This window comes from Psammomys obesus, unplaced genomic scaffold, assembly GCF_907164565.1.
Source record: "Psammomys obesus unplaced genomic scaffold, mPsaObe1.curated_primary_1811, whole genome shotgun sequence".
NCBI lineage: Eukaryota > Metazoa > Chordata > Mammalia > Rodentia > Muridae > Psammomys > Psammomys obesus.
The window spans coordinates 11,033,053-11,053,885 of record NW_026596088.1 but is presented as its reverse complement, the minus strand read 5'-3'; the positions used below and the strand labels follow the sequence as shown (position 1 = coordinate 11,053,885).

Genomic DNA, 20,833 nt, shown 5'->3' with positions numbered 1-20,833 from the left:
AAGTTACAGATGAGAGTACTACACCAATAAGCTCCAGAGCCTGTGCGATGAAGGGCAGGAAGAAATCCCGAAAGAACAAGAAGCCAATGAGAACTCCCTACTTATTTTACAACAGTAGAATGGGTCAATGAAGAAGGGCACACAAACACATTGAGGAAACTTGAATCTAGAGGATTTCAAAGGATGGTTTCCAAAGGGCAATCAAAAGAATTCCTAGCAGCTCAACTTCCTCATCAATAAAGTGTGATAGTATCTGCCTCTAAAACTGTCAAGAACTCAATGACACAATACAAGAAGGTGTGTCCAACAGCCTCAGGCACACAGCTGGCTGTACCAGAATGCCACGCCACATTCCCACACAGGATCCTGTTGGATCACAAAGGCCTGTCGTTCCTGAGTCAGCGACAGGTGTGGCCTGGTCAGTCTTAGGACACCTTTCAGCGGCACTGGCATCCGGGCCCCACTATGAGGCCCCAAAGACCTCTTTCAGTGCTGGAGGCTGGATGCCCAGTTTGATGTTCAAGTCTGATTAAACCCTTCCAGGACTGTTTCACATCTGATACCCAGGAGCCCAGACATGTTTCTAACATTTTTATTTCCTACCTGAAAACAACAACTCCCCCAGCTGATGACCCGAGGATCCTCTAGCTGCCAATTAGTCAGCACTGTGCTAAATCCTTTTCCAAACAGCTCCTATAATCCTCCCAAGAATGGGGCTGGGGTGGAGTTTCCTCATCCCTATTTCACAGGTGAAGAAACTGACTCCGCCTCAAAGACACAAAACAGAGATTGAGTTCAAACCCAGGTCCATGGAGAAAAATGACACATGCACCTTGCCTCAATCAACCCTTCAATCTCTCTCCCTCTGTTTCTGCATGCCCACAGCACACATGCCTGGAATACTGGTCTTTCTTTTGTCCCTCACAAGAGACAGTGCAAGCCTCAGGAGGATCTTTGTGATTTTTTTTTTTTCAAACAAGGTTGCCAGGGTCTTTTTTCTCTATCTCCTCCCAATCTCCTGATTCAGAACAAATCTTCAGAGTACTCACTTGTCCTAAGAAGGGGCTCCCTGGAGTCGGGGTCCAGCAGAGGCCTCAGCTGCTGCTGGACTCAAGTCTACCCTTTTCCACTCAGGGTAGACACAAGGAGCAAGAGACAGCGGGAGGTGGGGGGAACAAACCCAAACAGCCATACCCCATCCTCTGACCCCACAACCCACCCGATAATTCCAAAGCCTCCCTGAAAATTGTTTAACTTTACCCCCAAAGCCTGCAATCACCACTCCCTTCCCATTCAACTTGGTGCCCAGAGGACACTGCTATTCATTGGCTCTTTATAGAATCCCAGCCACCAGGCAGAGATGGGGGCCATTATCAGTGAATGCTTTGACATAGATGACAAACCAAAAGATGAGCAGACATTTTTAGATGGCAGGTTTAGGTCAACTTCCTACAACAGAGGAAAACTGGCTCTCAGTCAGAGCTGCCTCCAAACCCTCCACACAGGACCAGTAGCTTGGGTCACCAATGAGAAGACAATGTTCCTGGGCTGTGGGTACAGACCAGCAGGGCCTGCTGAAGAAAACCACGGTACAGTTCCCCCAATTATCAGGGGAAAGTGGTTTCCTTAGACAAGCCCTCTACTTTCTGTCTGGAAGACTGGGTGAGATGGCTCTGTCTGAGCAGCTGTGAGTGCCCAGCCCACAGAGCTGGAGAGAGGAGAAGAGGAGCCTAAGGAGCCAAGTTCTGAGGAAGTTTTCAGAAAGCTGGAGTGGAGAGGGCACCAGGCCTGTCTGAGAGCCTCTGTCAGCCACAGGCACAGTTAAAATCTGCTTCCTTGCCCCCCCACCCCCACCCCTCCTCTGCAAGACTGCCTCCTGCCACTTCCAACAGCCTTGCTTCTCATCACTCTTACTGCATCAGTCCTTGGGCCCTTCATCTACCAGACCAAGCACTCTGTCCTAGGCTGGGAAAACAGTCCATCACAGCTTGCCAGGTCTCAAGACTCAACTCTCTTCATGCTTGCTTGCTTTCATTTATCCCTAGAGCCTGTTCTCATCCACACACTCGGCAACCTGGGCTCTTCCCCTTCAGTTCCGGGGGGCCCAGGTATGAATACCCCCGCTGTACAGCACACCTAGTGCCTGGTGATAGAATCCATGCCCTCCTGCCAAGACGAGAGGAAACTGAAACTGCCCAAGGGAGGGCTTCACTCCACCCTGTTCCCGCCAGTCCCAGACCTAGGCTTGTCTTTCACTCTGCTGGAGGCACAGGTTGGCACCACCTGTCAGGGTCCTGCCAGAGGCTCTGCAGACCAAGGTTCTCAAAGCAACGGCAGAGGCACTTGTAGAGTGTGAGGCACTGCAGATGGCATTTGCAGCTCAAACTCTAGGTGCACACTGAAAGAGCTCAGGCTGGTGTCAGAGTGCAGTTGGCTTCCAAAGGCAAAGGTACATACTGTTAAAAAGATAAAAAGCAAGGGACATTGTCTTGCTGTCCTCCCTAGGGAGTCTGGCTGTTCCAGAGACAGCAAAAGGGGGTCCCTCCCGAGTACCGGTTCCCTGGGAGAATGGACACATTCTCCTTGGGAATACACTGCAGTATTATGGAATGAAATGAGAGAGAGAGAGAGAGAGAGAGAGAGAGAGAGAGAAAACCACCAATCTCATTTCGAGCCTGTCGCCAGCCGATACATATTAATAATTAACCTGCCTACCAGGAGCTAATGTTGCCAAGAAAAATGAATGACAGGAGCCTCAGCCCTAGACCCCCAGGAGTCAGGGCTTTGGGTGCAAAGAGAGCCTGGAACAAAGCCCTCTGCCTTCCTCTAGGAAGATGTGTCAGATACCTGAGATGTCACTCACAAGGGGCTGACCCCTGACCTTTCCACAGCCAGCTTTTGGCTTTCGCACAACGAAAGTGTACAAGAAAAGAAAAGGCTCCGGGAGGGCGGAGAGGTGGGATCGCCGACCCTGTGCAGAAACACTGACTACCTCCCGCCTCCCTCGGAACCAGCCCCAGACCCGCAGCTCCCCTGCCTCTGGGGCTTCCCAGTTCCCACGCACCACCGGCGATTTTGGAAATTCATGCGGTCTGCAGAGAGAGAATCCTGTTACCATGAGCACAGGCAGGACTTGGAGACGCGATTCTTAACCCTGCTGGGCAGCTACCGGCGCGCCCTTCCCAAGGGGAGATTAGCCAGGGGCCGGCTGAATTCTCCCAACCCGCCGCACCCAGACACAAAGCACCAGACCACAGCCCACGATCCCAGAGTCCTGCCCGAAAGTTCGTGCGTGCACACACCTGCAGGCTGCCCGCGGCTCTTCCCAGCACCCCAGGGCAGCGTGGTGCGCATCCCGGGGCGGGCAGCGCCAAGGTTCCATGCACCCGCTCCGGCCCCAGTGGGCCACCGGTCAACAGCTTTGGGGCAGGGAATGTGCCCAGGCCTCCACGCGACCTCGGCGCATCGTGCGCCCTCCTTGTCCTCTCCTGGGCCTTTGAGAAGAGCCCACACCCACTTGACATCAGCGCCGACCCAAGCGCGCCGCGCAGCGCCCGGCGCCAGCCCCTAGCAGTCCAGAGGGCGCCTTAGGTGCTGCTGCGCGGCCAGGACGGCGCGTCCCAGACTGGCACATTCCTTTCCTCGCAGAGGATGCTGCAAGCTGGAGGAGGCTGAGATGGAGGAGGGGAGGGAGGCAAGCGCGCGGGGAGGGCAGGACCTGCGGCCTCACTACTGCGGCGCTCTGGAGCTCAGCCAGCTACCAATAGCTCTGCCAAGTCCTTGCAGCAAGCACCCATCAACTGCAAGGGCCAAGCGGTAGGGGACGGGGCGTGATGCCCATGCACCACCAAAAACCTTCTGAGAGGCCTGACCTTGAATTCTCTTCCACACCATGTTTCTGGAAGCTCTGCTTTAACAACACCTAGGGAATTGCCCAGCTGATTCCGGTAAGCCAGGAAAGAATACTTGGGTTATATGTGGCTGCTGACCCCTGACCCTAGGAGTCTACTGTCAGGCCGTACCCTCTGGCTTTGGCAGCCCCAACTGTGTTTTTCTTCTCTCAGTGTCCTTGGTAATAAGGGACTTCGCTTCTGCTCCTGCAGGCAGCCGGAAACAGGACCACCCAGCAACCCACACACACTTCTAATTCATTCATTAGCATCTAAATATTCAAATAAAAATAAAGCTCAGAATGTGCCTGCAGCAACACACAGAGGATAAAGTTCCTTCACTCAGAGCCCAGATAGTCTAGTCAGGATGAGAGCTTAAACGATGAACAAACTCATTACAACGGTCACAGAAGTACAGAGGCAGCTATGCAAGCAACCCCAAACTAACTGAGAAATCAACAAAGTCTGCCTGGAGGAAGCGACCTAGCTGCAGAGGCCTGCTGAGGAAGTACAGGGGTAATTAAGGTTTACTTGAGCTCCCATCAACAGGTGGAGATGACTGTGCAGAAGTGGGCCTCCATGCCTGGGAATCAGCTTTTGTCCCGCAGGTGTGGGGGGCAGTCCAGAGGCCCAGGAAAAACAGTCACCTATCTGTCCAGAGACCCTCAAGTGCTTTCTCATCTCTCTCTGACCCATGGCTGTCTCACCTTAATGAGCAAACACTGAGCAGAGTTGGGAACCTTCACTTACGGCTCTGGTACCACCACCACCATTCTGCGAAGCCCTTCAGGAATGCTCTGCTTCTGGTCTTAGTTTCCATCTACAGTGCAGGGTTGGGTTAGGGCAACGTGTCTCCAGAGATTTGTTTAACTCGTATCTCCTTTGGAAAAATATACAAAGGCCATTCTTCTTCTACAGCCTCTACGATACAAGTCAGCAAACTATTTTCCAAATCACAAATCATACTGAAGGACTGGCTCAGGGGAAACTGGGTTCCAATCCCCAGCACCCATGTAATGCTGGATGGGTGTTGTGGTCTGCCTATGATCCCAGGACTAGGGAGGTGAAGAAGAGGTTCTAGAAGGAAGTCAGTTAGCTAGACTAGCTGAATCAGTAACATCCAGCTCAGTGAGGTGCTGCCTCAGTATATAAAGTGGAAAGCAATCAAGAAAGACAGGGTTAACCTCCGGCTTCCACATGCACACGTGTCCACACGTACACACCAACAGATGGAGATGACTGTGCAGAAGTGGGCCTCCATGCCTGGGAATCAGCTTTTTGTCCACAACATGCACACAAAAATGAAAAAAAACTTGGGCTAGAAAGACGGGTATGAGCACCAACTGCTTTCACAAAGGACCTAAGTCTAAGTCCTAAACACATCCGCCTACAATTCCATTTCCAGATATGATGCCCCCTTCTAGCCTTCTCCTGCACCAGGCACACACGCGGGCAAAATACCTATACATATACAATTTTTTGAAAATGAATTAAAAAGAAAGGAACCTTAAAAATCATACCAAATACACTTGTTAAAACTGTGCGAGCCCTTTAAGTATTACTATGCTATCTTTAGATGGCCATCAAGGATAGTTTAAAAGAAATGGATAGCAGGTTCACCCTTCCGTTATCTGTCCCACCCTTCCACAAAAAAAAAAAAAAAAAAAAAACCGCCAGTATTCACCTATCTCTAGCATCACCTTAAAAAAAAAAAAAAAAAAAAAAAACTTCATTCAGACAAATTGGCCAGCAATAAAGAACAGGAATGCTGTGGAAGATTCTTCTCAATAATCTCCAGTTTAGTGCAGGGAAATAGACCCATTATAGAAAGTATAGAGTGTTCTTGGGGATAATTTGGCAATATGAAATAAAAGCCTTAAAAACACTCAGCTCCTGTGACCCATCAGTTCTACAGTATTTATGCACAAAATGTACTTGTGGGTGTAAACAAAGATTCACGCAGGGCTCTCAGTGTCACCGTTTGCATAACAGTACAAACTGTGATGACCTAAACGCCCAAGAGGCTGGTTAATACACTCTGGTACATCCTTACAGTAAAATATGTCCAAGTTAAAAAAAAAACAACAGACTTGGGGCTGGGTGTAATAGCACATGCCTTTAATCCCAGCACTCAGGAGGCAGAGGCAGGCAGAGCTCTGTGAGTGTGAGGCCAGCCTGGGAGTGAGACCTTGTCTTAAAAAATATATATTATATATATAATATATAATATATTGTATAATATACTACTTACTGCAGAATAAACAAAATATATACAAAATATTCTAAGATAAATGATCTTGATTGTGTGTGTGGGTGGACTGTGTGGGTGGAAAGCACTTTCCATGAGCTGCCTGGCGTTTGTTTTTTCTCACTAGCTGATTTTACCCATTCCCTGCAGCAAACATGTTCTGTTATGGCACAAGAGCCTCACAAGTAAATCTATTAGCCCATATTAGAGCTATAAAACCCTAATATTAAAGCAGAATGAAGCAAACCTTCCAGGAAAACAGGAATACAGCTCAATCCTTCACCCGCACACACTCCCCACTGGGGAGTGGATCTTGTCTTAAAAGGGGAATCACTTTGCCCCTAGCTTTCTGGTAGAAATTTGTCAGTTATTCTTCTAGCTCTAGGTATTCAGACTTCAGTGCGCACAAATTATTGTCCATGGTGGTGGGGGGGTATGTCTAATTTTATGATTTCTTTTTAACTTTGCACCCCTAACTCTAGAACCTAATTAGTATATGGTTCAATAAAGCAGACACATCGTTACCTGCCGATATGGTGGGTTTTTAGTTCTTTCCTTGAGATTTTTCTGGTTTGGCTAACTTGTCTACAATAAACATATTACTTTGATGATCAGAACATAGAACACTGCTAAAAATAAGTGAATTTAGGAAACCTTTAAAAATCCAGGGGTGGGTAGTGTGTGCCTGTTATCACAATGCTTGTGGGGCTGAGGCAGGAGGATTGCTATGATAAGCCTGGGCTAAAATTCAAGACCCAGCAAGTCTCTCTCCAGCCCTTGCATCGACTTTTAAAAGACTAACTATGACTGTGCCCTTCATACCCCTGCTTTTGGGGAACACTGACACTGTCCCAGCTGGTGCCCCAACACCCAAGGAGAGCCACTCCATCGTCGCTAGGATACCATGCAGAAAAAACTGGCAAGAAAATTATTTTTACATTTACCTCCTGGGCTGTCTAACAATGCCCAGAAACCTAGTCAAGGTTCCAAAATGAAGCAGCCATGGACAGGGGCTAAGAGTTCTGTCCCTTGCTCCCAAATGTTAGCATTATATTCTAATTATTGTATGATTCAAATACTAGGTTTGATATTCTGGGTTCTTAGTGAGCTCAGAAAACATAAAACCTAGACTCTTGATCCAAAGGGGGAAAAATCTTACTCTTCTAAGGCCTTTGGGGGCCACGAAGCACACCAGATAAAGACTAGTGAGCAAGTCACACACTAAACTAGGCGCAGCTGGTAAGTAGGTGGCTGCTCGGGCCTCCGCTTCCTCTTACTAGAGAGCCTACTGGCAGCCAGAGTTCCCTTCTGCGGGAGGCATGAAAAAGCACCTGGGCACAGCTGCTAGCATCCCAGCATGGAGCTCTGCTGTTTAATGAAAGTGTACATGCGGACTTTCGGGTAAAGAAGGGAGCTGCTAGCTGTGGGTTTTCAGCAAAAGGTATCCAGTTGTAATTATTGCTCTTCAAAAAAACAAACAAACAAAAATAAAACCTCACTCTTATTTATTTGAGAGAGGGGCATGCGTGCCAGGATGTGCATGAAGAAGCTAGAGGGCACCACTAGAGGTGCTGGGGATTAAATTCCAGTCTTCACCGTTACCAGCAGGTATCTTCGCCTGCTAAGCCATCTCACAGGCCCTACCTCCCATTCTGAGCTCTCCAAGAACCCACAGGGTTCCCACCGGGATAAGCAGGGATGGAAGGTGCTGTGCTAATACTTGGGGCACAACAGGAATCAAGGACAGAAGGCAAGGTAGACTCAACTCCAAGCTGCCGGTCCAGGTTTCTCAGATTATAATAAGTTAAAAACCACGAGGCAGGATCTAAAGCTGGCCACTTTAATTCAATCAACCTTTCATAGCCCCAGCCACTGTGACATGCACATCCTGTGCACAAAACAAAACGCACAGCAGAGTCAGGCAGAGATGCCATTAGTTTACAATTTAAATCCACCTGGAGCCTAATCAAGCTAATTTTACTGTTATTGTGCCTATTAAAACTTGAAGCCTTTGTTTAGAGAGAGAACAGAGGGGAGGAAAGCTGAGCCATTAAGGCCAGGAACTCTGATTAGTCCAGAGCTGTTTCTGGGAAGGAAGTTACAAAAACAAACCTCAACATCAGGCTGGGCTGGCGGAGGCTTGTGATCCGAGCACTGGGGGAGGAAAGGCAGGGTGATCAGGAGCTGCTCCAGGCCAGCCTGAGCTGCAATACAAAGAGACCCTGTATCAAAACACAAACCAACCCCAAATTTTGAAAGTGGCTTCAGCCGGGCTGGAAAGCTGACTCCAGGACAGAGGAGAAGACACACTGAACACAATGACCAAGGAAGCCAGTAACCATGAGATGTGGAACCCAGGGTGAAACAGCTTTCTGCCCCATGATCAGAAACCGAAAACCCACCCAAATAAAGAGTTTTGATAAAAAGTAATAATTAAGGGGGCTGGAGAGATGTTTCAGTGCTAAAGAGCACTTACTGCTCTTGAAGGAGGCTCAAGTTTGGTTCCCAATACCCATGCTAGGCAGCTCAAAAGCTCCAGAGGATCTGACACCCTCTTCTGGACTCCATAGGTACCTGCACTCACATAACATACACACACTGGAGCCAATATATACATAAATATTTTAAATTGAAGGAAAAAAAGACACAAAACATCTGGTTAGCTACAAAACACACACTGCCATTGAGTATGACCTTCCACTTTGACTGGAATAACTCGGGGTTAAAAGTGTAGGTGCAGAGACTTAACCCCACATAATCTAAAATAAAAGGTCTAGAGTGAGTCCAGAACCCAGCACCTGTTCTATTTATACGACGTTTAGTTGCTTGTTTGTATACTGTTGTGGGGGTTTTGAGGCTCAAATCCAGGACCTGCATATGCTGCTTTCTACCATCTATGCTGTTCCCAGCTGGCGTCTGCAGTAGCCTAGCCGTCCAGTGATTTGGCTACTCACAGCTTGGAGCCCAGCTATGAAACTTTCTAAGTTTAGAAAAAGTTAGTGCTAACACACGGACCACCCTTAGCAGTGATCACACAGGTAGTCTTGGACCAGTTCCTAATCAAAGCTAATATACTCTAACGGGTGCCTCTCAGAGCTCTTACCCCACACAAGACTACAGTGTGGTGGATGCCCAAAAACCACACGAATGGAAGACTATTCACTTTCAAATGGGGATGGTGTGCTCCTGACATTGGCATAGTATCAGCTGGCACCTACAACCAGGAAAGAACTCTCTCATCTCACTATGAATGGTATCTAAAAATCCACAGACTGGGACCCGAGTAGAATGTAGGCGCATTCTCTTCACAGCTCGGTGACCTGGTATCAGTTGGTTTTTTCTTCTCAGAGTCTCATTTCTTCAACTCTGAAACAGGATTTAAAGTTCCTACTGTAGGGTTATAAGGACTGGAAATGACTGGGTAAATGTGAGGGACACAGGAAACAAGGAGCTAGAGAGTTGGCTCAGTTAAGAGCACTCGTTTCTACAAAGGACCCGAGTTCGAGTCCCTGTACCCACATGGAAGCTCACTACCTCCTCAGGTACCAAGCATGCATGTGGCACACAGACATATACACAGGCAAAACACTCATACACATAAAATAATAAAATAAAATCTAGGGGGAAAAAAGAAGTGCTGCCATTATTCAATCACTGTTAAGTGCTGATCAGGGCTCCTCCAAGAAAAGCACAGAAAGCACAGGGGATACAGTAGTGACAGAATAGAGAAGTGTGGGGCACGTGAAGTCAGGAGGGCATCAGCGAAGACCTAAGCTATGGCACTCGAGCACAGCTCTGCAGATCGGCCCAGACATAAAAAGAGGTGGGAAGAAACTAAGGGTCCCTGGCAAGGAAATACTGTATGGGGGGGCGGGGCACCTGGTAGCCTATGGAAAGGCAGGAAGGCACATTAGTGGAAGGTACCTACGGCCACGTAATACCTTGTGGGAACTCAGGGGAAGGGCCATAAGAGACAAGATCAAATTCGTTTCTTACAAAGGTTTCTATAGCTTCAGTACAGAGAATGGCCTGGAAATCAGTGGCAACAAGTAAGAATCCACTATTTATTCAGTGCTTAGCTGTGTGCGCTGAGCTGTGCTAAGAACTCTGCATGTGTGAAGGACTTTAATCCTCCCGAAAGCTTTTTGGTATGAGCCCTATTGCTGCCCTGATTTCACACAGTGAAACCAAGGCATAGTGAAATAAGGTAATAACTAACCCAGATTGTGTGCAGCGCCAGTGAAAACGCACAAATGGGGAAAAGCAGGGAAAGGGAAGAGGCCCCACAGCAGTGAAGGAGGACAGGGTGGGAGCTGGCCCAACGGCCTGAAGCTAGAACTAACGCTCAGGCTTATGGACGGGATGTACAGGGACAAAGCAAAAATAAAAACAAACAAGGCTACTTCCAGGTTCCAGGCTGAGAAAAGGGGGGCGTGGGGCAAAAGGGGAGTTCAAATCCATATGAGCCAGATGTGTCTAGCAGCTGTGAGAGTGGAGAAGTCACAGAAGCAGCAAGCAGCAGCAGGAGCTGGGTACCAGTGGGAAGGTGAGGAGAGTGGCTCTCCTGGCTATGGACCTCTGGCTGATTGTGGTAAGCAAGGACTTGGCACCTGCCTGGCCTACCCTCTGTGACCCAGCAAGATCTACAGCTCCATGCTCTGGGCCAGCTTCCCAGGGGCCCCAGCAGCAGCAATCGACCTGGTGATGTCCAGAAAGCAGCATAATTCACTCTGGCCCTGGGGCCAAGGTTATCACCCAGCATCCCTTCCACTTCAACACTCCCTTTTTTTGGTCCCCGTATCACTGCAGCCCACCAGAGTGTAAGTCCCTAGAGCCACTTGCAAGGGCCTGCCTGTTGCAACTATAAAAAGGTACCTAAAATAAGCTCCCCCGCCATGGCATCTTCCAACTGCCCAGCTGCCACCAGGTCACAGCGTGTGGCCTGATAAAACAATTTCCTCTTGACATCCCCCTGGGCTCTCAGGAAGAGAGAGTGTGCTAGAGGTTGAGAAGGGGTTCTGGGGAATGCGACTTCTGAGACCCAGCTGGACTGTTGGGCACATCAGGCAGCCATGTTTTCATACAGCCTTCCACAAGTGTGTGTGCTTTGGCCTAAGGTACTGCTCCCACCCTCCTGTCCCCTGGGGCTTCATCTCCTAACTGGATGTAGTCTTGTGTTTTGTTTTTTTAAGTCATTTTTGTCCCTTACCACAGGCTGCTTAGAATCCACTGTGGAACAGGATGAAGAAAGAAATGAGCAAAGAAAGCACAGTTGCCACAATCCCGGATGTCAGGCTGTCAGAGCCATCTCATCAATAAAGGCTGTTCATGCAGAGAGTAATTAAAGATTAGAAAGAGGAAATGCCCTAATTAGCACATAAAATACTTTTAATAGTTTGATCTGTTTATGTTTAAAAGGAAAACATAGGTCTGGACAAGGTGTGAAGGCCAGCACCTTTAAAATCCCAGCACTTGGGAGACCGAGGCAGGTGGATCTATAAGAGCTGGAGGCCAGCCTGATGTACACAGTGAGGCTGGATCTCAAAACAAACAAACAAACAACAAACAAATTCAGTGTATATTTAGCACCCCTGTTATTTCTTCCCTCTCCTTAAGCACCTCAGCAGTAATCTAGGGAGAAGGGAGTAAACACCATTCACACATCTTTGTAGTGGCTTCGTAACGGTTGCCGCCAATCACACAAGAACACCAACTCCACACCAGCTACTTCATCTTCCGAGGAGACCCGTCAAAGCCGTGCGGGGAGCATGGAAGCACAGCCGCAATCTGAATCCATGGTGGCTAAATCTGGGTTCTGCCTGTCCTCTTCTGGAGCCTGCTGCTCTTCCCAACAGGCTCTCTGAGCATAGACACAAGCTGGCGAATGTGAAGGAAACAGCAGCCTGGCAGCACAACTTTGTAGGCATAAAAATTATGACATTTTCTCAATACCATCTCGAGCCAAAACACTTCCTGAGCCTAGCGGGCCCAAGATAGAACCAAACACCTCATCTTATGTACAAACACCACCAGGGCCCCTCCTCAGGGACCCATCTTCTCTAACAAACCTGCAGGCAGTAATTATCCCAATCCCATGTGCAGGCAGGCTGCATGTGTTTGTGACGAGGCTCCTTCTCCAGGGATCAAAGGAAAAGGATGATTTCTGCCTGGCATTTGTGAATCACCAGAAGCCACTAGAACAGGTGTCTTGGCACTCCTTGAGCACACAGTGATGACAGATGCTTATGTTTGTCCTGAGTAATGGCAACTTTGTAGAAGCATCAATTGATGCTTGAGACAATTTGAAATATATACTGACAATCTATGCAGTACACACTAGAGGGCAGCACTGAGCCATAAGGCCTGCTCATTTGCCAACCCTGTTGAATAAAGTTTAATTAAATAATAAACCCCATTCTCAAAATTAGGTCTCTATTAAAATAATGACAACAGAGACAAAGTAATTAAAAACACATGCCTGACAAATCCAGACCCACAGCACCATCCGATGCACTTCCTGGCATACTGTCACTTCCCACAATTACTGGATAAATCCAATTATTCCTTCAGATACCCAAACTGTCTCTCCTCTCCCTTTCTCCCTAGCGGCTTTTATGAAAGTAATATCCATCTTTAATGTGCCTGCACTTCAGGAGACGGTGTGACAAGTGCAATAAACACATTCACCACATGCAGAGGCCAGGGAGAATGTGTTCTGAGTACTCTGCCAGCCCCAGGTGTGGGCTTTCTTCTCCCCAGACTGGAGAGGCCGGAACTCAGCAGCTGTCAGAAGCAGCTGAAAATCTGCTCCCCCTCCCCAAAAAAAAGTCCCCTGCTGAGCGGCTGTGATAGCCACAGGATAAGCAGCGGCTCGGGCCCAGGCTCAGAGGAGCATGCAGAGAGAATATGGCTATGTCCAGACAAACTTCAGAGCACTTCCAGCGACGTGACCTTCAGCACAGAGGTTCCCTCCTTGTGCCTCGGTCTCCCTACTTGTGGCAAATAGGGCCAATGTGAACGGCAAGCCCATCCCAGGCCCGGAGCCACCTGCAGGTACACCACCACTGCCTGAAGCAGACATTGCTGCTGACACTATGAAGGGCAACGGGGGTAAAATGAGCTGGGGGACAGAGATTAAGTTCTCTAGGCTAGTCAGAGTGTGTACTCAGTCCCCACGGGTTTACAGGCCAGGTCACATGCGGTGAGGTCACACAAAGCAAAGGCTGCACAGGGCAGGCTCTACCCTGGGAGGGCCGAGGGATGAAGAAACTGCCCTGGCAGAGGAAACCGACTGTGCTGAGCAGAAAAGGCCAGCTGCACTACACTGCCACCCAGACCTGCTGTGACCCAGATAAGGCCGGAGAAGTGAATTGGGGACCGGAAGAACGCAGACAGGCCCAAGTGTGCCAAGCCAACCACGGGCTGGGCAGGAAGAACTGAGGGCAGGGCCATCAGGAAAATGGTCTGTGCCAGCCTGTCTCCTTCATAAGCACCCAGAGCTTAGAGCTTCCCTCTGGGGGCTGAGCAGTCACCCTGCTGGCTTGTTACAAGACGAGGCTCCCTGTGTCTTTGGCTCCAGCACAGTGCCTGGAACACAGGAGGTATGTGGGGATGGGATAGCGCCTCTCTCCTGCCCCCTGCTGGCTGTCAGGGGCATTGTATCTGCAGGTGGCTCTTTCAAAACTAAATAAACTGCCTGATATAATCAATCAGTGTTTAAAATTAAGATCATTGCCACCTTTAAGATAGCTTGGGCCAGGGATATAGCTCATTGTTACAGCACTTACCCAGGATACACAAAGCTCTAAGTTTGATCTCTAGCACCAAAGGGGGCTTCGCTATAGGTAAGTCCAAGGTGGTCAACTTGACTGATGCAGAATTAAAAGCCCTCTGTGGCTTCCCAAAGCTCCGGACACTTGCTGGCTCCTCCACGAATGTGGGCTCTCTTCATGAAAGGGAGTTTAAGCCGAAGAGGCACCAGCAGCCAGTTGTCTTCTGGGTAAAGCATCCCGCCAAGAAGAGGCATATCTCTCCTCAGCTCCACCTGCTGCCTGGCTCCAAGAAGCAACTCCAGCAAGGCTGGGCATGGTGGTGAGCACCCGTAATCCCACCACTCAGGAGGCCGAAACAGGAAGATCAGGAGTTCGAAATCAGCCCAGGCTGCATCGGGAAACTCTCTCAAAACAAAGTGAAAGAAGGAGCCGGGCACTGTGACAGGGGCTGTGAGCAAAGGACAGTGTTAATGATTCACACGTATGGAAATGGCATAACAAAACCTGTTATTCTGTAAACTAACTAAAAATGAACAATTCCTTAAAAAAAAATACACCCAGGAGGAAAATGTGTCTTAGGAGCAAGGCCAAGGTGACACACATCCCCCTGAGATCGCAGGTGCCCTTCAGAAAAGTGCACATCCGCATCTGTACGTCCTGAACACAGGAGGTCTCAGAAATGCTCAGAAATGAGCACCCAGAATGCCTTTACACAGCTGGGGTAAACGTTAATGCCAACACATGAGAGCTGGATGCAGCCTTCAGAAGCACAAGGCTCAGTCTCTGTAGGGCGCCCACATGGACAGCGTCCCAACTGACGCTCTCACTGATGAGACTCCTCCATCCTCAGGAAAGCCCACATCCCCTGATGGCCCTTGAGTGGATTTCCACTGTCTTCCTCTGAAGAAGGCAACTGTTTCCAAGGCACTCGAGAACCACAAGACCACGGAGAGGAAGACGTTATCTCCCTTCCAGTAGCCTGTGGCATTTCCAATTTGAAACCACTGACTCAGAATCTCTGGGACTAGAAGTGGTGCAAGTAGCTAGTATTTAGGAGCACATGCCATGAGCTGAGCACATGCCAAGGGCTTACAGGCGTCGGTTCATTTAAGACAGCATTTCTCTCTCACTCTCCTTTGCACAAGTATTATTGACTGCCTTTTTATGCATGAAAAAAAGAGGGCCTCTGAGCTCCAGGGAACTTGCTTGAGGTTACACAGGAAAGGGGTGAAGCTATGCTTGAGACCCGAGGTTTGGGGCCCTACAAGAATGAGGACCTATGCTTAAAGCCCCAACAACCATGTGAAAGGCTGGGTATCACACAGTGTACACCTGTCCTGCCACTGCTGGGACGGGGAGACAGGAGGATCGCACAGTGTGCCTGACAACCAGTCTAGCCAATCCATGTGCTCCAAGATCAGTGAGATACCCTGATTCAGAATAAAGCAGTAACCTGGCATAGTAGTGCACTCCTTTAATCCCAGCACTCAGAAGGCAGAGGCAGGTGGATCTCTGAGTTTGAGGTCAGCCTGGTTTAGAGAACAAGTTCGAAGACGGGACAATACAGACAAACCCTGATAGGGCAGGAAGGGAGAGATAACACAGAGAACAACTGAGAAAGACATTCACACACACAAACACACATAGACACATGCAAACACATAAAACTGCACTCAATTAAAAAAAAAAAAAAGAAACAGGTTTCTATTTTGTTCTGTTTAGCAGTACAACCTTACCAAAAAATACTCATATCAAAGCCTGATACATAGAAAACAAAGCCACGCTGGTAAAGGCCAAAAGCAGTACCTACTGCTCCTGTGAGGAAGGACCTCTCTGCCTCTCTCTAAGGCAGTGGTTCTCAACTGTCCTAATGCTGTGACCCTTTAATTGTTCCTCATGTTGTAGTGACGCCCAATCGAAACACTATTTTTGTAGCTGCTTCGTATCTGTAAAGTTGGTAGTGCACTCCTGTTATGAAATCATCTGATAGGCAACCCCTGTGAAAGGGTCATTGGACCTCCAAGGGGATCTTGAGCCACAGCTTGAGAATCACTGCTGAGGAGCCTCTACAGCTTTGTTCGCTGCTGTGCTGAGGGCAGCTTTTGAAGAGGACACTCGACAAAGTGCACTCACCACATGAACCCAGTGTCTCCAGAGGTTCTCTGCACTCTAGGGTCTCATGTATACCTGCTAAGAGGCTAGAGATGTGGCTGAGCTGGTGAAGTGCTTGCCTGCCATGCTCTACGCCCTGTGTTTAAGACATGACACCATACAAACCAGGCATGGTGGCCCAGGTCCACAATCTCAGCATTTAGGAGGTAGAGACAAATGGATCAGAAGGTCAAGGTCATTCTTGGCTATAGAGAGAGAGAGGCCACTCTGGACTATATAAGATCCTGTCTTATAAACAAAAACAAGCCAGGTCCAGCAGGGTATGCCTTTAGACTCAGAGACCGAGGCAGGCAGAGCTCTGAGTTCAAGGCCAGCTTGGTCTATGTAGTGAACTCCAGGACAACCTGGGCTATGTAGAGACCCTGTCTCAAACAAAAAGAAAGGACAACAAAATACGTCTGAGCTCAATTAACTTCTCCTTATTCTAAAGACAAGAAAATTGAGCCACACTGCTTTAAGTGAGGCTTTCTCAAAGTCACATGGCTGAATACAAATTCGAATTCCGGAGTTTAGACTCTACCTCAATTCATACAGAAGTGATCCACTCCTTAGCCAGACCTCAGGAGGAAGAGCTGAGCAAGAAGGACTCATGTCAGGGCATATAAACTGCTAAGGCAGGGCCCTGATCTCCGGCCTTGCTTCTACTGTCAACAACTTCTACACCTCTGGCATCCATTTTACTTCTCTTAATCTTCAACCTGCCTCAAGCACAGAACAGCTGGCCACTACGAAGAACACTCAGAGTGCTGGGCACCCAGCTGCCACTTACGCACTGAGTGGGGCTCCTCATCCCTGCTGGGGGGGGTGTTCAGACAGCATTCCCACTGTAATCTCCAAACAGGGAAAGAGAGGGCCACAGAATGCCAGAGAGACAGCCAAAGATACTAAGGAAGGGGAAAGAGGGGAGTTCAGAAACACAGAGCAGTTTTACCCCAAGCCACAGTTTTAAAAGAAATCTGGGGCCTGGAAAGCGGTCTCTGCAGACAAAAAAAGCAACGACCAAAGCTCCGGGTTGATAGACCCACTGGGTAGCTCACAACTGGCTGCAACTCCAGGCTCAAGGTATCCCACCCTCTTCTGACCCCCGGGGGCAACAGGAGCACACACCCATTGCACATCCATGCACATGCAGGCAAAGCGCTCCCACATAAAATAAAAACGGACTCTAAAAAGGCTCTACAGCACTGCAATAAAGCTCCCGTCTGAGCAAGGCACTGCTAAATACCCTTAAGTCAGACTTCATAAAATTCCCACTTCACAGAAAGTGCCAGTGATAATAGCACTGCTGATGTTGAATGTCAAGTTAAATGGCTCAGAAGAGCCTCTCTGGATGCCTGCCTCAAGTTCAAAACCTGCCTTTCCAAAGCAGACCCAGAGGGCCTGGGGACAAAAACATCACTCAGCAGCACCAGGGGGACACACGTTATCAGTTGCCAGTTGTGGTGTGCACCTTTAATCCCAGCACTCGGAAGGCAGAGGCAGGAGGACAGCTGTGAGTTCAAGATTTGTCTGGTCTACCTAGTACGTTCTAGGACAAACAGCTACACAGAGAGACGGTCTCTAAACAAAAATATTTGTTTTTTAGCTTCGTTAGTGCACATGTGTGTCTGAATAGATATGGACATGTGAGGGTAGTTACCCACAGAAGCCAGAAGATGTTGGGTCCTCCGGAACTGGAATTACAGACAGCTGACACCCATCCTGGGTGCTGGGAACCCAACTTGGATCTTCTGCAAGAGCCATCTCTCCAGCCCTTGCTGTTGACCTTTTAATATGGTTCCCCAAGCTGACAAAAGAAACCAGCTTGGCAGTGTGACAAAGCAGAAGGTCACAAATCTGCAAGGAACCACATTTTCAACATAAAAATAAAAATAATTTTAATGTATTTTACTTGATTCACCATAGTAAAAAATTATAACTTTCAACACATGATCAGGATAAAACTCTGATACCTTATTTACTTATTTATTTATTTTCGGTGTTGAGTGTTTGGGATGAATCTAGGGTGCTAGTTCACATTCATAGCACATCTCTATCCAGACCAGTTGAGCTCTAGTGGCCATGGCCCCTCTGAGGCTACTGGTAAGTTTTCGGACAGCACAGATCTGAAGCTTTCAAGGCGGACTGTCCAATGCACATAGCTAGCTCCTCCCTCCACTGGACATGGGAAAATACAGCTCACAGTAATAGCCTGCCTTTTGTTCTTAAGATTTACGTTATTACTTATTAATATGTATGTGCGTGATTCCGCGTGTGTGCACACATGTGCAGCAGTGTGCAGAGGCAAGATGAAGGCATGGAATCCCTTAGAGCAGGAGTTACAAGTGGTTGTGATCCAATGAGGGTGCTGGGAACCAAACCTTTGTCCTTTGCAAGAACAATAATTATGGAGCCACTTCCCCTTTCCTTTCACTCTCTTTGGTTTTTGTTTTTTTTTGAGAAAGGGGTTCTGGCTGACCTGGAACTCACAGAGATCAGTGTGCCTCCGCCTTCTGAGTGCTGGGATTAAAGGCCTTCGCCACCTGGCCCTTCTCCTTTTCTTAAAGGTCAAGTCTCTTGTAGCCCAGGGTGGCTTGAACTTTTGATTCTCCTCCTTCTCTTGAGTCCTAGGATTGTAGGTATAGCCTTGTTCTCATGTGTGCTAAGCAAGTACTCTACCAACTGAGCCACATTCCCAAACCCCAAAGTCAGAGGATTTGTGAATCTCAGGAATTTGCTGCTGAGCCAAAGCTCTGGCTCTCGCTCCTTATTTTACAACATTAAATCCTATTAAATCAACTGCAGATTTAAAAGCTGAAAGCTATGATGTAGTGGTTCTGATTAAGTTCTGGGGCAGGAGCAAGACTGGGAAGAGAGATTTTTATACCGAACAAAAGACTGTTAACCCTTCATGTTCAGAGATCACCTGGGGGGGGGGGGGCTTACACCCCAGTTCTTATCAGATATTCATACTTGGTGACCAGTGACTAGGAGATCACCCATGAGCACCAATCTCTCTTCCCAGCCCAGTAGCCTCAGAGTCCAGGAATCCCAAACAGCCACAAAAGTATAATTACCTGAAGACATTTAAAATATGAACTGTGAGCCAGGCGGTGATGATGCATGCCTTTAATCCCAGCAACTTGGGAGGCAGAGGCAGGAGGCTCTCTGTGAGTTCAAAGCCAGGCTGGTCTAAGATGTGAGTTCCAGGACAGTCAAGGCTATACAGAGAAAAGAAACCCTGTCTTAAAAACACAAAATAAAATAAAACACGATAAGCTGGAAGAGGTGGTGCAAACCTGTCATCCCAGAACTTGGGAGGTACAGGCCAGGGAAGATCTGGAGATTCCAGGTCATCCTTCCCTGCATAGCATACCTCTTGTAATTCCCAGCACCTGGTAGGAAAATCACGAGTTCTAGAGCAGCCTGGGAGGTATGTGTGTGTATGTGTGTGTGTGTTTGAGGCACCATGCCTTGTGTGCGTGCACGCACACACACACACTGTCTCAAAAATGAACAACACAAAAGGTAAAATAAGTCAGGTTCAGAAGGATAGATATGTTTTCTCTAATTTGTAGATTCTAGATTTTATATAAACAAAAGATCATATATATATATATATATATATATATATATATATATATATATGACATACAGAAAAGCAAATCTGTCTAGAACACTGTTTCTCAACCTGTGGTTCGCCATCCCTTTGGTGAACCTCTCCAAAAACATTTACATTACAAATTCATAATAGTAGCAAAATTACAGTTATGAAGTAGCAATGAAAATAATTTTATGGTTTCGGGTCACTACAACATGAGGAATTATATTAAAGGGTCGCAGCATTACGAGTATTTACAACCACTGGTCTAGAAAAAGAAAGGGGACAGGGAAGTTGTTTGGGGTATGTGGACAGAGTACAGGATGTATTTGTATGAAAATGCCTTTATAAAACCCATCACTATGTACAATGAATATTTACCAATAAAAGATAATAATTAAAAAACACTTAAAATGCAATGTGTCTTATCTCCCAGAAGTCCTCCCACCCAGGACTAAACTGAAGTAACCCTCTGCTCATGCTCAGACATATTACAATAGACAGGACTGTAAAACTCTGAATGCATACCAAGCGAGCAAACAGTTGGAGACCTCTACTAATCAGAAGTAATCTTCCTCCAAGGATCCTGGAGAAACTATCTACTCCTCTGATAATAACCATCACAACCAGTAGCCAGTGCTAACTGAGCACTGTCTCCCACAAATATTCTTAGACACTACATTTCAGCTATCACCCTTTGAGGCTGGTGTTGGCAAAGGACTCTAGCTGGGTGTCACAGCACATGACTTTAGTCCCCAGCACTGAGAAGGCAGAGTCAGACAAATCTCTATGTGTTCAAGGCCAGCCTGGGCAGGTAAAACCCTGCCTCCAACCTCACAAAATGAGAACCCTAAACCTCAAAACAGTTAATGCCTTTTGATTGATCCATCAAGCGTAACACAGAATAAGTCTTGTAATGCAAAACTATCATTACTCCTCCTAATACTGAGAATCTCTAGGTTTCTTTCTGCATCCATAGCAGATCCTTCTGCCTCTACATAGACATCCCACTTCTGGTATCACGGCATACATAACTGACACTGTCTACTTCCCCCAACAGTCTCAGGAGTCCCTTAGGAACAGCAACTCTTCCTATCATGTCCCCCACACCCAACGTGGCCTCTCAGTGGGTTGGGAGGAAGGGAAAGATGAGATGGTTGGTGGCTGCATG

At 47.9% G+C, this 20,833-nt stretch overlaps 1 protein-coding gene across 8 annotated transcripts in view; it reads right to left on the bottom strand.

Moving 5' to 3' along the window:
- Plekha7 (pleckstrin homology domain containing A7) overlaps positions 1 to 20,833 on the bottom strand; it is a 189,307-nt gene that overhangs the window by 111,911 nt on the left and 56,563 nt on the right. For 7 of the 8 annotated variants that reach the window (XM_055627342.1, XM_055627343.1, XM_055627345.1 and 4 more), the window contains exon 1: positions 3,303 to 3,529. The exons of the other annotated variant lie outside the window; for it this stretch is intronic. In XM_055627342.1, the coding sequence (XP_055483317.1) occupies positions 3,303 to 3,382 (80 nt within the window). In that variant the 5' untranslated portion in view covers positions 3,383 to 3,529. Of the gene's footprint in view, positions 1 to 3,302; positions 3,530 to 20,833 lie in introns of those variants that run through there. 8 annotated transcript variants of the gene reach the window in all.